Below are 15317 nucleotides of genomic sequence, written 5' to 3' on the forward strand. Positions count from 1 at the left end.
GTGGAATTCTCTCCCCATCGAGATCCACCTGTCGCCTACACTGTTTTTAGGTGTCAGATTCAGATGCATTAATTTCTACAGGCCTATTATTATTATTATTATTATTTTATTCAAATTTGTATACTGCCCTTCATCTGAAGATCTCAGGATTGTTCGCAACAGAAAAATACCAAATAAGAGTACAAAATACATAATTATACAAAAACAAAAGAATATGGTCTGGGCTGATGTAACAGATAGATTGCTGCTGGGTTGTTTGAATTTCTGATTTCTTGATATATTGATATATTGGTTTGATATTTGCTTTATGACTTTTGTGTTGATTTGTGCATGTTAACATATTGTTATGAACCGTTATGGCCTTTGGCTAGCACAATAAACTTATTGAACAAACGTATTGTTATGCACTGCCCTGGGAACCTTGGGGTTGAAGGCTAAGACTACAAATTTTAACAAAAACAGCAACCCTGATTATGCCTAGTCTAGCAGTAAAATGGTTGAGGCAGGGGATGGGGACTGTTTCCATTATACATTTAACCAGGAGTTGCTTTCACACTCATTACATTCAATCTTTTTCCTGTGCCCACTTTAGCATAATGAGTACAAACAGAGAAACTCATGACCAGTAGCTGCACCAAGAGCTATTTATTAGCATAACACTTTTTTTTAAAGATCTCGTAAGAACTGAAATATGTACAAAGTCTTACAGCATTTACACAAGAAAAAGTTTCCTATTAGCTGATGAAGTATCAGAGTGCTGCAAAGTACTTCAAAGCATGAATAATAATAATAATAATGATAATAATAATAATAATGAAGCAGACCACTGCACTTTCAACTCTCCGCTATGCACCACAACTGCCACTTTGACATGACAGTTAAACCATTGGGAAGACACAAGATTGTCAAAAGAAAAATGTGTAACAGATTGACGTGCAGCACTAAACATCGTACGGTGCAAGGAGGAAGAGAAGGGTACAAAAAAGAAGAAGCTACATACTGTCATGTTTCTACAGTTTCCTAGAGCTGTAACAAACTTCCACAGCCTTAAGATATAACATATTTAAGACAACATAATCACAATTTCTCAGATATAGTTCAGCTATATTGAGTGTGTTTAAACTTCTGGGTAAGAGGCTCTTATTATACTGATATGGCTGTGTACTTCCATTTTCTGTTCATGAACTGCTCAAACAGGTCTACAAAAAAGTAGTCAGCAGCAGGAGCTTGTAATCATGATGTGCTTTGTCTAGTTTAAAGGCATTCAAAGATCAGCAAACAGGATCTAACCATTCCTGTCAAAAGTTTAAGACAAGGAAGTTTCCTTTAAAATGCCACCCATCCTTTTCATTTTCCCAGCCTCTTTTCAAAATACCCCTTGATTGGTGAAACCAAACCATTACCATTCTTGCTACATCAAAAAAATAGTTTATAGCTTTCCAGACCCCTGCTTGTAAAAAGGCTGTATATGGGGGCACCAGGCGTGTGGGTGGGTGTGGAGGGGGGGTTCAGTTAGAAGATTACGACAGAAAACTTGTGTATCCTTTCTTTGAAAGGTAAACAACCTTTTTTTTTAAAAAAAAAGAAAGAAAAATAATTGCATTATACAATGTAGTTCATGGACAGGCCAGCCCCCGCCCTCCCCGCAAGCTCAGCCCTATACTACTGCCTTTTACTGCTGTTCACAGATGAAGACATCTGAAGGCAGCCCTGTATAGGGAAGTTTGTAATGTTTGACTTTTTTATATTTTTATATGTGCTGGAAGCTGCTCAGAGTAGCTGGGGAAATCCAGCCAGATGGGCGGGGTATAAATAATAAAAATTATTATTATTATTATTATTATTATTATTATTATTATTATTATTATTATTACAGGTAATCTGACCCATTCATTCCACAGACTACTATGCCGTTCAAATGCACGGTGCGATAACAATCTTAGGTTGGCAATTTCTGTCCTGTGTCTCAACTATACCTGTGCTCAAGACACACACAAAAATGTACAAAACAAAACAAAACCCCAAAACAACCACAAGGGACCTACAGATCTAGAAAAAAGAAGCCATATAACCATTTAATGTAAACAATTTGTTCATAAACAAAGCCCTATTTAGATTCTGGTCTTAAACTTTTGGCAGATAATGTGTGTATGCTTAGCCAGGCTCTGTAGCTAGTTATTGTTCAAGTGGAAGCCAGGTCAGTTCACATGTTGACAGGCATGCAACTTGAAAACATTGCACAACAAGCAACACAAAAAGAGATCTGAGAAGTGTATTAAGACTTCAAGTAGACTTCACAACCCTTCACAATATTCACAAAGATACAGTCCCTCTTTGCCCCCCTGCGGATCCAACTCACACATGGGACACTTTCTGTGACTCTCTAGCTTGCTTGATGCTGTATAACCACTTGATGATTCTGGCATTTCTTTCGATTGCAGAAATGCCATATGGCACGCGGTCATTGGCACTATCATCGTTTCTAAGGTCACTGTTGCTGTCCTGAGACTGTTCACAGTCTGAACTGATCATACTTGCACTGCGAAAATTGAGAGAGATAATATCAGAGTTAGCCCTTGCAAAATTTTCCATCCCAAGATTTTCAAGTTCTTCAGGATCCAGTCCACAGTAGTTAAAGAATCTTTCAACATCTGCATCAACTCGAAAGTATCTGTCGCTTAAGTCTGACTTCGATCGCTGTAGAGAAGGTCGTCTACTGACTCCACAGCTGGATTCTACTGTGTCCATCTCTGGCGATTTCAGCGTGGTGATGGCAGCAATTTTGGGTTTGGGAGGGAGAGGTGGAGCTGAACTACTGCACGGTATTGCTTTTAAGGTTTTGCCACTAGATACTTTCCTAATGTCTGATGAGCTATGGGAAACGTGCAGGAATGACTCTGGCGACTGTCCCAATAGCCTTCTACCCACATTGGAGTTGCTTTCTTGAGGACTGCTACGGCCTTGGGTGGGGTAAACCTTTAAGGATTCTGCAAACGAATGCCGGTTAAGGTCTCCTGAATCAGATTTGTGGGGAGGCCAGTTTCGTGAACTATGTTTGTGACCCGAACCTGAACTAGAGCCCTCTGAGCTATTGATTATGTTTTTCAAAATCTCTAGCTTCAGATTCTCCCTTTGGACACCACTCTCAGTCTTTGCATTGTTGCTAAACACTTTCAAGGTAGGGCTGCCCAAAGCCCGCTTGGCTGCAGGACACACTGGCGGCTTGGGAAGCACTGCTGGTTTCACAGGCTCTTGTTTGGCGTTGATGACCTCTTGGCTCTTAACGTATTTTGCCTTGTCAGCTTCCAGCCTCTCCACGGCACTAAGTCTTTTTGGGTTAGGCTCTGCTTGCCTGCGAAAATAGTCAGGTCCTTTGTTTAGAATGCGGAGTGGAACGGCTGAAGTGAAAGTGATGGCGGGGCTGACAGGTTTCACCATGCTACCTGTCTGTAGTGTTTCTGTAGGCATGTTTGGTGGTCTTTCCCCGGCAGCCGTTTTGAATTCCTTTCTGGGATCTTCTAAATGCACAGTGCAGAAACATGTATATTAAGCACAATGAATAGCAGATGAATCTAGGAATCGGGAGGTTAGCAGCAGCAGTAGCAGCAGCAGCGCTTCATTTCACAGCTCATTAAATAAGCACGGTGTTTCTTTCTTCCTTCTTCCCCCACCCTCGAAGGCAGCCTTTGTATAAGAAGACCACCAGAAACAAGCCTGTATTAATCCTGCTCTGCTGGCTTCTTTCTTCTCAATGAAGGACGTGGAAGTCTCTGCGGTTCCTTTGTGCTCCACTACAAGCAGTGATCTGAAACGCAAAATAACCAACCACATGTTAGTAACAGTGTATGATATCACAGCTATAGCAACAGAGATCTCTCTCCACACCCCTTCATTTGTTGGCTGAGCTACAGCTGTGGACTGTTCAAGCTAAAACATTCCACCATACTTTCGACTAATGGCATGCGCCTTATTAATATGGGATTAACAAACTGGGATTGATGCACTTCTATGTAGGTATATTTATGCATCTTTTAAAGATGTTAGTTATTTGTAATCTAAGTCTGGGGTTCAAATGTTGTTGTTTTTTAAAAAAATAAGTTACAGCGACAAAGCTGCAGGCTTATACGGTAAATCATATTCTTGCTTAGACATTTTATGTGGTCTCTTGAATTTTCAAGGCTGTCCCTATATTTCTGCCTGTCATTTGAAACATGGTAAAGAGGCTGAATGAAAAGGACCAACCGGGAGGGAAAATTTAATAATCCCTCCTGCTATATCTATTGTCACAAAAGAAAACCAGAACTGCAGCTGTTGGCGTTTTGCCTAGATGATCTTAATTCATGTATTTTATACTGAACAGTTTATGCAGAGTTAAAAACAGCAATAGCTTCTTTCTCTCTTAATGTTTGTCTCTGCTGTGAATGTTTAAACAAGGAGTTTTGGGGCACATTTAAAAGACTAACACATTTTGTTGTTGCTGCTGCTCCCCCTCTGAAATGTTTAAGACAAATGCTACAAATGTCTAAGACAAACATCTCCTTCTGGTCTTAGGGTTACTTCGTCATTTGTCTCTGTACTCGCTATACCTTTAAAGCACATTCAGAGCACATTTTTCTTAAAGAATTCTGGGTGCTGCAGTTTGTTCCGGAGTGTTGGAATTGAAACCCTGCGAGGGATAAACTAGAGTGCCCAGTATTCTTTGAGGGAAGCAATGTGTTCCAAATGCTGTGTACAGAACCCTTTTGATCTCATATGATCACACGCCAAAATCAGTTACAAAAATAAATCAGTCTTGCAAACTTTACCTCTCAAAGGGGGACTCCTGTCTCCTCTGCCTACTCATGCCCCAGTCCTTCCGCCCTATTGTTGTTACTCTTGCTCACTCACTACTTCTTTACCTAATACTCTTTCCCTTCAGCTATGCTTATTGCCTTTCCTCTGCTGTAGTTACTACTGCTGATGTTATGGTATTTCTTCAAGTAGAAGCACCAGCAACAAAAGGGGAAGGAAACAGAATGTAGTGGCAGCACCTGGTGGGCAGAGAATGAATTAATGTATCTGCCATCAACACAGCTGCTACTTACTGGTGGTAAATGATGAATTGAATGGCTGATAATGCAGGGTGAAAATCATAACGACCTAATTGAATTGCAAGCAAATTAATCTACCATCAGAGGGTACTTAGTGCCTACAAGCCATGAAGCACCATTCCTATACGTATACCTATGATTATCTAATGCTGGGGCGCAACAGACCAAGATATGACTATCATGCCTTGCACAAGAATCACACAATAGTATCTGACTGGTCACAGTCAGCAGGCAAAATAATGAGTTAAGACAGAAAACTAGTTTAATCCAATATGGCAGCTTGTATGAAAACATCTCATTTTGAAGTGGACATAAATCAAATGAATAGAGGGTAGCTCTGCACCAGGGGTGTGAAAGTGCTCTCCATGCCCTTGCACTGGGACTGAGTGGGGGATCCAAAAGCTTTTTTATATGTCTTCCTTTTAATAAGCAAATTATGTTACCAGCACGGGCATTAAATAAAAACACAATTTGGTAACATTTTATTAACACACTCCAAACAGAACATTTATCTTCTTTCTTTTTCAGAGATGTTACATGGGTATAAAAATATTTTTTATTATTTCTTGCTATGAAATTATGACACCAGTAATTCACATATATTATTAATTCTTAAGATCTCTTAAGCTACTTATTAGTATCCAACTCAACAGAAGTTCTTTAAAGCTTCATAGAGCAGGAAAGGTTTGTCATACTTCCTCAGTAACTGCTGAAATAATCTCAGTAACTGCTGAAATAATCTCAGCTATCTGCCAATCTCCCATTCCCACCACGCTTCTTAGTAATACCCCTCCCCACCTTCTCACTATATAGAAGGATCTGGCAACTTCTGTTTCAGTGTATCTGAAGAAGTGTGCATGCACACGAAAGCTCATACCAAGAACTAACTTAGTTGGTCTTTAAGGTGCTACTGGAAGGAATTTTTTTATGCTGAAATAAACATAGCAATAAAGACAGAATTATACATCATTTAGTGACATTAAGAATACGGAATGAGTTCTTTAATAGGCATTACCAGGCAAACTATGGAACACTAAGGCTACAAAAAAGGCAGCAAATTATGCAACAAAGCTATATTGAATATCCAACCAGAAAGTATATGCAATACTGCAAAACCTAAGATGTTTAAAGAGTGTGGTAAACAAGTGTTCCAGCCATACAAACACTGGCTGGTAATTAACCTCCATTGCCCCCTCCACTGATGCAAGGCATCCACTTGAGAAAGGGGAAATTTTCTCTCTCCCTATTTCTCTATAGCACCCTGTCCTCCCTATAGCGCCCTGTCATACACATATCCCCCAAAAGTCTGAGGTGGTGGTGGAAGGGAAAAGGAAGAACAGCCTAGCAAGTAAATTGTTGTTGCGTTTATTTACAGCACAGACAATGCAGGATTATCCTGTGCCCTTTCCGTATCAGAAGTCTAAGCTCAATGTCAATGGATGCCATTTATCGATCAAAGCTCAAGCTCCGCTTTCACAATAGATGTTCCCCTCACAAAACCTGTTAGTTTCATATTTTAAGTTAGATTCCCCCCACCCTTGACTCAAAGTTTGTTGTTGTTATTGTTCTTTATAGTTCCATATAATCAGCAGATACTAGTAATAAAATAAGTACTGAGGACTGTCCTGATTCCTGTTACTATATTCTTGACCTTTTTATTGCTTTTGTGACTCCATACTAAATCTGCAGTGAATTCTAAGTTTCTTGCACAAGGTGCTAATCAGTTCCTGGAAGCTGCTGCAATTGACAATCACTGACTTGATACACTGATACCATAAACATATCAGCTGTGATATGGCATGCCTTGCATCTCTATATCTCTCTTTATACTGTAGAACTGCAGTGTTATTTCAGTAAATGAGGATCTAAATTCAGTTTCTAAAATGTAAATTCAGTAGCATGTAAAAAAAACTGGGTTAAAACCTGGCACATGTGTAACTCATATGCTCTCAGATGCAAATTATTCTCTTTAAAAGGTTGCCAAACACAAAAGGCCTTGCATCGCCTTGCATCTGGATTATGAATAGACTTACTGGTTTCTCACTAGGTGGAAGTGTCCTTCAAAGGGGTGTTGTAAGTTTTTAGCAACACTGTGTGCCAAATTTTATCCCTTACCTATGTCTTGTGGACAGGGAGATTTGTTTACAGTGGTACCTCGGGTTAAGTACTTAATTCGTTCCGGAGGTCCGTTCTTAACCTGAAACTGTTCTTAACCTGAAGCACCACTTTAGCTAATGGGGTGTCCCGCTGCTGCCGCGCCGCCGGAGCACGATTTCTGTTCTCACCCTGAAGCAAAGTTCTTAACCTGAAGCACTATTTGTGGGTTAGCGGAGTCTGTAACCTGAAGCGTATGTAACCTGAAGTGTATGTAACCTAAGGTACCACTGTATTTCAAGGAGACACATGACTCAGAACTTAATTTTAGAAAGCAAACTTAAATCAGACAATTGTTGTGCTGCACACATGCTGGCCATAAAAAAAAGATCTCTTAAATGGCATGTAGATGTTGAATTGAATATCTCTAGAAAGTAGAGCTAAAATATGCACTTCAAAATTTGACTTTATATAGTCTCTAATGTTAACAAATCAGTTAAGAGTTCAGAATACCCTGCTGAACCATCATCTTGTTTTCTGGATAGTGATTCATAAAACTTTATACTATACCCTATTACCTTTTGACTGCTACTTAAAAACAGCCTTCTCTGCAATAACAGCACTGTAAAGGTTACTATTTATTGGCTTCCATCCTTCCCCTCTCTTATACATCATTAATAATGGAAACTCTTTGGAACTCTCTATTTAAGCGATCCCTTTGTGTTCTGCTATTAGCCTTTTATCTTAGGGCTACTATGCTCGCTTTCAAAGCACCCTGGGGAAAAACCATGATTACTCTTGTTGCAATCTAAGGCAATGTGCACATTACTGGCTTAAAACACAGCTAGGTTATTCTTTTTCTCAATTCGGATCGAAGCAGGTTTGTGGGGGAAATGGATCAAAATGCAGTATTTCTTAAGAAATCACAGGATAGGTGTAGATTGTGGTTAACTTCTTGTGTACATGGCTTTCCAAACCACCCATGGGAGCACATTGGATAAAGAGCAAAACAGAGAGTGTCCACAGCCTATTTCGACATTACTAGCAAATACAGTGGTACCTCAGGTTAAGTACTTAATTCGTTCCGGAGGTCCGTTCTTAACCTGAAACTGTTCTTAACCTGAAGCACCACTTTAGCTAATGTGGCCTCCTGCTGCTGCCACTCCGCTGGAGCCCGATTTCTGTTCTTATCCTGAAGCAAAGTTCTTAACCTGAAGCACTATTTCTGGGTTAGCGGAGTGTGTAACCTGAAGCGTATGTAACCCGAGGTACCACTGTATAGACAGAGCAAACAAAAACCTAGTGCTACATATAAATGTGTGCTTAGAAACTAGCTTACTGTTTTCTTCCTTGCCCTTTTGCTCAGGCCTGACAAGGAGAAAATGGCAGATTTTGGATATTTTTAGAAGTCCATAAAACAAGCAGTCTTAGTACTGGATGTGAGAGAGAATCATTCTCTGCGCAACATACATTCAGAGTATATTTCTCCACTCACAAGAAGCCTGGGAACTGTAGTTTGTAAAAGGTGCTGGGAAATGTAGTTCGATGGCGGAGTAAAAGCTACAGTTCCCAGGATTCTTGGTCCAGATGTGCCTTAAGAGAGCTTTAAATATATGTTGTGTATGCAGCCTCAAATAAAGAAAGGTTGGTGAGATTTAATGACTGTTCTGTGGTGAATACCAGAAATCTTAAGAGATGAGAGTTCAAGAACCATTGTTCAGGATTTTTTTTGTCCAAGAAGAAAAGGGATTAGGCAAGCTGGCTACAAGGCATGATGGCTATGCTCTACCTTCCAAGGTCACCAATATGCCTCTGAATGCCAGTGGCTGGGTTACATGAGTGCCGAGTATACTGATGAACTCATATCCTGCTTCTGAGCATCTCAAGTATCTGCCTGGCTATGAAGAACAAAATGTTGGATTAGATGAACCTTTGGTAAATGATCCATCAAAGCAAAGACACACTTAAGTCTCCGATAGTCAGGTATTAGTTAAAGGAAGTTATTGCACTTCTTGTGCATCTCAGGGTTTTTATTTTGGTTTTAATCTAGCCAGATGAAAGGCAAATTTTCCACTGCCTTAGGAGCTGTGAAACAGAAAAAAATGAAGCAGGTACAAAATGTTGTTTTCTATGGTACAGTTGCACTGGATGTAGGCAAAGGTGGTGGTGGAGAGGTTATCTCTCTGAAAATGAGGCTCCAGTGACTCTAGTTGAAAAGCAATTGGTTAAATAAGAACGTAAGAAGAGCCGTCTGGATCAGGCCAATGGCCCATCTAGGAAAGCATCCTGTTCTCACAGTGGCCAACCAGATGCCTGTGGGAAACCTGCAAGGAAGACACGAATGCAACAAGACCCCATCACCTGTAATCCCCAGCACGCTGCCTCTGACAGAGGAGCTGCAACATAGCCATCGTGGCTACCCTGTGATCCTACAGGGTGCTGCTGGACTCAAACTTAGCGGTCTGATTTTGTATTTAAAATCCAGTCTTATATCTAAGGTAGAATGCCGAGTAATATTAGTGTGAATTATACGTACAGCGGAAGCAAAGGTGGAAAACTGTGGGCACAGCTTTTTCCTCCTCTGTGTTGGGGAGCATGACAGTGGGGAAGAATGGCTTCTATGCTAGCATTTGTGAAGTGTGATATGCTGGATGCCAGAAAAGTCAAAGTGAAAGTGTTCTGAGGAAATTCGTCATTTAACTCTTAAGAAGAAAACATCAGATATCTTCCCAAATAGACACCATGGCTCATGCAAAGGGGGTTGGGGAGAGAGAGGTCTTTTAGAAGCAGATTAGGGCAGTGAGCCAGATTTCTTGCAAGCTGACTATGGACTCAGATAAAAGGTAAAGGTAAAGGACCCCTGACAGTTATGTCCAGTCGTGAATGACTCTGGGGTTGTGGCGCTCATCTCGCTTTACTGGCCAAGGGAGCCGACATTTGTCCTCAGACAGTTTTTCCAGGTCATGTGGCCAGCATGACTAAGCCACTTCTGGTGAAACCAGAACAGCACATGGAAATGCTGTTTACCTTCCCGCTGGAGCAGTACCTATTTATCTAATTGCACTTTAACGTGCTTTCGAAGTGCTAGGTTGGCAGGAGCTGGGACAGAGCAATGGGAGCTCACCGCATCGCAGGCATTCAAACTGCCGGCCTTCTGATCGGCATGGACCACAGCACCACCCACGTCCCTAATATGGACTCAGCTACACAGCCGCAAATAAAATGTTTTAGATGTGCAATATACAGATGTGACACTAGATGGCGCCAGTGAGCTATGCAAAATTCAATGTGTTTTTCAAAACATTTCTTAAAAAAGCATTTTCACAGAGTTGTTTTTTTTAATATGTGTGTAGATTCCATCTATATGGCTTGGAATTCCAAGTGTTCTTAGAATATTGCAAAAATTTCACGGTCTGTGCAGAGTCTGGAATCAGCTACAGTGCTGAGATGAAGGACAACCTCACTTTAAGATAGTAAGAGAAATTTAGATAATTTGGATCCAATATTGATCTTTTTAGTGCTCTAGATCAAGACAGCAGCTTCGGATATGGAGAAAAACATTCCAGAAAAGACACATTTGTGATCCATGGATATAAAAGTTTGAATAACAGAGGCAACTATGAAATAAAGGAAAACAAATGGGATAGGGGCGTTATGGATTAGTACAGCTTAGGCAGTGTCTGTTAAAGTACTGTGATTTACTTAGATGTTCCTTTCATTGATAATTGCATTGATTGATTGATTGATTGATTGCAGGTAGAATCAATGGCATTTTAGGAGAAACCTGAAGATGAGTTTTAGAGTGAGAGTAGGGACTAAAATGGTAGGACAGAGTTCTCGAAGCTACAAACATGAGTCTGACCAAACTGCGAGAGGCAATGGAAGACAGGAGTGCCTGGTGTGCTCTTGGTCCATGGGGTCATGAAGAGTCGGACACGACTAAACAACAACAGGGACTAAAATATAAAGGAAATCCAGTAACAGATTCATGTATCAAGTTAGGAAGACTAAGCAGGCAAAACAGAGGTACTGAGCAAGATATCAGCATGCTTCAGGGAGCCCCATTTCAAAAGTTTAGGCAAGCCCCAATTGGTATGATGGCTGCGTTCCAGGTTATTGCACAAGTCGGTGAAGAGTGCATAAGTCCATTACAACCCTACACCACTCCATCTTCTTCTGGGTCCAAAAATGGCCTGTGCGTGCATGGTTGCGCATTCTTTGAATGTGCACAAAGCGCAGCTTGCTTGTATAAACCACCATTTAGGAAACAATTCTAAGGGAGCAGCTGTGTACCTACCAAACAGTTCAATGATGACCAAGCAGTCTCATTCACCACAATATGGTGAGTATAAATTGGGCATGAGAAAACTGACTGTGGTGGAAGGGAGTGCCCTGAAAGAAGACATGGCTGGCTGGCACACTGAACAAGAGTACTGCACACAGCAAGATTTTGCTGCAGGTCCATGTTTAACATTTTATTGTCAAATTTGGTATCCCTCCATAACTTCCATCACCCAACTTAGCATAGATGTCTGCTACTGAATTTCAATAAAAGCAAACTTCCCATTCTCTTTCTATTAAGGACATACCTACAAAATTAACACAATACAACCAAGATACATATTCAGGGTGTGTTGTTGTTGTTCTTGTTAAGAGCAGAGGCATCTCCAATTCTGTTCTTCCTCCAAATACATGCCCCTGCGCTGCCTCTTCCCCATAAGAACCCTCTCTATAGCAGGGGTGGGGAAAAACTTTTTGGAGATGAGAGCCACATGACCCCTATAATATGTCCTCACTCGCTAGATCATCACCTTGTCGTGGTGAGTGGGCTTGCACGTTCCTATGACCCTTGTGAGCAAAGCTGTCAGGAATCTCGTACGCCCAGCAGGGTCACCCAAGGCGGTATGGTCAAAGGGAAGGAACTAGACAAAGAATGTTCCCAGAAGTCCTCTACTGCAGAACAGGCTGATGATAACAAGCGGTATGTTACAACAGCTGTGAAGGCAGATGAAGGCTGCAGCAGATAAGAATCTACTGGTTGTCGTGACTACTCATGCCATCGGAACAGAGCCTTACTGCGAAGACTGTGTGTTGGTCAGCGTGCACTGACCTACACACATAAAACAAATTCACACACAGGCGTCTTCCAAAAAACCCCTGTGTTTATGGAAGACAATCTTACTCGGCTATGAGTAATCGCCAAAGAAGAAGAAGATAATATGTCAGGGAGCACATTCCAGGAGTAGTGGGTGGGGCGAGACCCCCACACAGTCACACAACCTTCCCTCAATCTGTCTCATGAACATAGCTATTCCCTAAGAAAACAGCAATTCTCAGTAATTCCACTCATTTCACCTACCATTTTCTCCAAAAACCTTTATTCACAACACTTGTAAACAAACAAACAAACAAAAAATGCTCACCAACAACCTTTATTTGTCTAAATGTGCAAAAAGAACTCCGTAATCACAGCAGGCTACAAATAAGGTGAATGCACAACAGAAAGCCCTGCCTTGCACCTATCTAAAGACTCAAACCTCCAAGTGCAATTGCATCCTGCAAAACTGCATGTATGCAACTGCAAAATGCATGGACTACTTTTTACATATTTGCAATGAACACAAGTCTGGAGAGACATTTTCTCTTCTGCTTTGATTTAAAGTGCTAACTTAAAAAAAGAAACCCACAGCAGGATATATCTGGTGCATGGATCTGTAAAGGTAAAGGTAAAGATAAAGGATCCCTGACAGATAAGTCCACTTGCAGATGACTCTGGGGTTGCAGTGCTCATCTCGCTTTACAAGCCGAGGGATCTGTACTGCATTTCAAATAGGGACACTTTGAGTTGTGGGAATTCCCTTGATTAACTCTGCAAGGCAAAATAGTTTTTCAAGGTGTCCATGAGAAGAGAAAATCAAGTGTCTCAAATAACAATAGGGAAGATATGTATCCAACTATTTTCACCACATTTGAAGTCCTGTAGCACAACTCCTGCAGAATAATATATTTTTGCAAAGCAAAGTAGTAACTTCTAAGCACTTATATATTTTAGCATTCAGTCAGTCTTTGAGAGCAAATCTTGCAGAACAGCAGCAAGGGAGTATCAAATTTACTTGCAAAACTCTGAATTTATCAAAAATCCATCTGTAGTAGCTCAAGCAGTCATCTTTGGGTTTGTTTGTTTTTAATTGGTTTCAATAAACTGCTTTCCATGGGGCAATTTGTTTCCTCTCTATGGACACAAATTCAGTGTTTGGCATGACTCAGATCCAGGCACATTCCAAGAAAACTGCTTTCATGCACGGTAGTGTTTACAATTTACAGGGAGTGATTCTGAATATAATACAACAGTGATTAAGTGTAAACTAATGTGTAGCTCTTAGTCAAATGCAGATGAAATGCAAATCCTTTCTGCTGAAGGTGAATAAAGAGTTCCACCCTCTCCAGCAATTCTAGCTCACAAGGCATTAAGCCTCACATAATCATCAGCACATTAAGTTTTTTCACAGCTGCATGCACTTCACTGATGTCAGGGGATGGGTAGGTGTTTGTGCCTGGACAGGTGGGGGAGAGAGAGGTGGTGGCAAGAGGAGGGGTGCATGCTACCTGAAACAATGGGTTGCAATGGGGCGCTAAAGCCCAGCATAATTGATAAACATTGAGATTTGCTTTTTAAAAAGAAAACAAAATGCTATGCACTGTTCAACAAATTTTATCACAGTTATCCTTAAGGAAACTCAAAGTCCAAACCTTGATTTCACTACTGTTTCTGTTTCTTCAGTGAATTTCCAATAAATAAAGTAAAATGACCTCAAGTACAAGTTAATAAACTTTATATTTAGATGTAGACTGATGGAGGAAAGAATTACTGAAGACATCAGGAAAACAATTAAATTAGTAAACTGATATCTAAGTTACAATAATTATGTTTTAAGGCGAAGTGGGTTACAGCATCAAATGCTGGAAACACTTAAGATAATTCTTTGAAACATCCCCTCATCTTTATTTTTTGCCTTAGATATTCCAAGACAAATTTGCACAAAAATATTTACAAGGCCTATGCAATAAATATATATCAGTAATTGTATTCTGGGAAGAGTATGCTGGGTTTCTATATTTAGATGCTCCATCATGCTTTTATGTGGAGAATAACAATCACAATAGCTTGTTCTCCTGATCTGAGTAAATTTGGCACAGCACAGCTAGTGATACTAAATGCCCAATCCTCAGCTGAATTGCTCTTTCAAACTTTTATCTCATTCCTTGTGATTGAAAACACTGAGCAAGTAGCAAACTGCATAATCTCTGTCAAATGCAATCATAGTTTATAAGCTCGGTTTTAGTACTAGAGATGTATAGGATACAGAAGCATAGACCAATCAATCAAAATGTAATAGAGCCAATTAGAATACACAGTGCTAACTCACAATTGAATTCAACTGTCTTATCTATACAGCTTGTTTGATAATTGCTGGTGTAACCCTTGATACTTCATTTTTTGCAATGAACTGGATCCAGGCACTTCTACAGCAGTAGAACAGCCCTGGAACCCTGAGGCTGGGGGCAGAGATCCTTTCCCTGAATTATCTTGGACATCACACACAGAGGCAACCTATCTGCCAGAGATAGCTATCAATGTTGCAGAGAAAGTACTCCAAGGCCAACACATTTATTTAACTAGACCTGTACAGTTTATAGAGTGCCACCATCTTGTTTTGCTGCTTATGGCAGCCACTCTGTGTTGGCACCCAAGGCAGTTTTATCAAGATATGAGCACTGGCACTTCATTTTTTACACCCCCCCGGGTCCTCCCAAAGCACTGCAATTATATCTCAACTTTTCTCCAAGGAGCTCAATGTGATATACAGTGCATTGTTTTGTCCTCCCCATTTTGTCTTCCATACAACCTTGTGAGGTAGGTTAGGCTGAGTGATGGTGACTGGCCCAAGGTCACCCAGTGAATCAGAGCTGAATGTTCTCTGAGACCTAGTCCAACAATGTAGCACTATAGTAAAACAGATCTGTGAATCATTTCAGAGCCCCAATACAAATAATTCACTATACCAGAGAAAAATATGTATGACTACCCTAATTCATGCCATTTTGACTAGTGAGATGTCACCATTTCAGTGA

General features: G+C 40.5%; 1 protein-coding gene across 4 annotated transcripts in view; it reads right to left on the reverse strand.

Moving 5' to 3' along the window:
- Positions 1 to 630: 630 nt before the first annotated feature.
- FAM110B (family with sequence similarity 110 member B) overlaps positions 631 to 15317 on the reverse strand; it is a 76967-nt gene continuing 62280 nt past the window's right edge. For all 4 annotated transcript variants that reach the window (XM_083517982.1, XM_083517985.1, XM_083517984.1 and 1 more), the window contains exon 2: positions 631 to 3805. In XM_083517982.1, coding sequence (XP_083374108.1) covers positions 2356 to 3468 — 1113 coding nt within the window. In that variant the 5' untranslated portion in view covers positions 3469 to 3805 and the 3' untranslated portion in view covers positions 631 to 2355. The remainder of the gene's footprint in view (positions 3806 to 15317) is intronic.

The sequence above is a fragment of the Podarcis liolepis genome (genome assembly GCF_965112155.1).
Source record: "Podarcis liolepis genome assembly, chromosome: 8".
Classification (NCBI taxonomy): domain Eukaryota; kingdom Metazoa; phylum Chordata; class Lepidosauria; order Squamata; family Lacertidae; genus Podarcis; species Podarcis liolepis.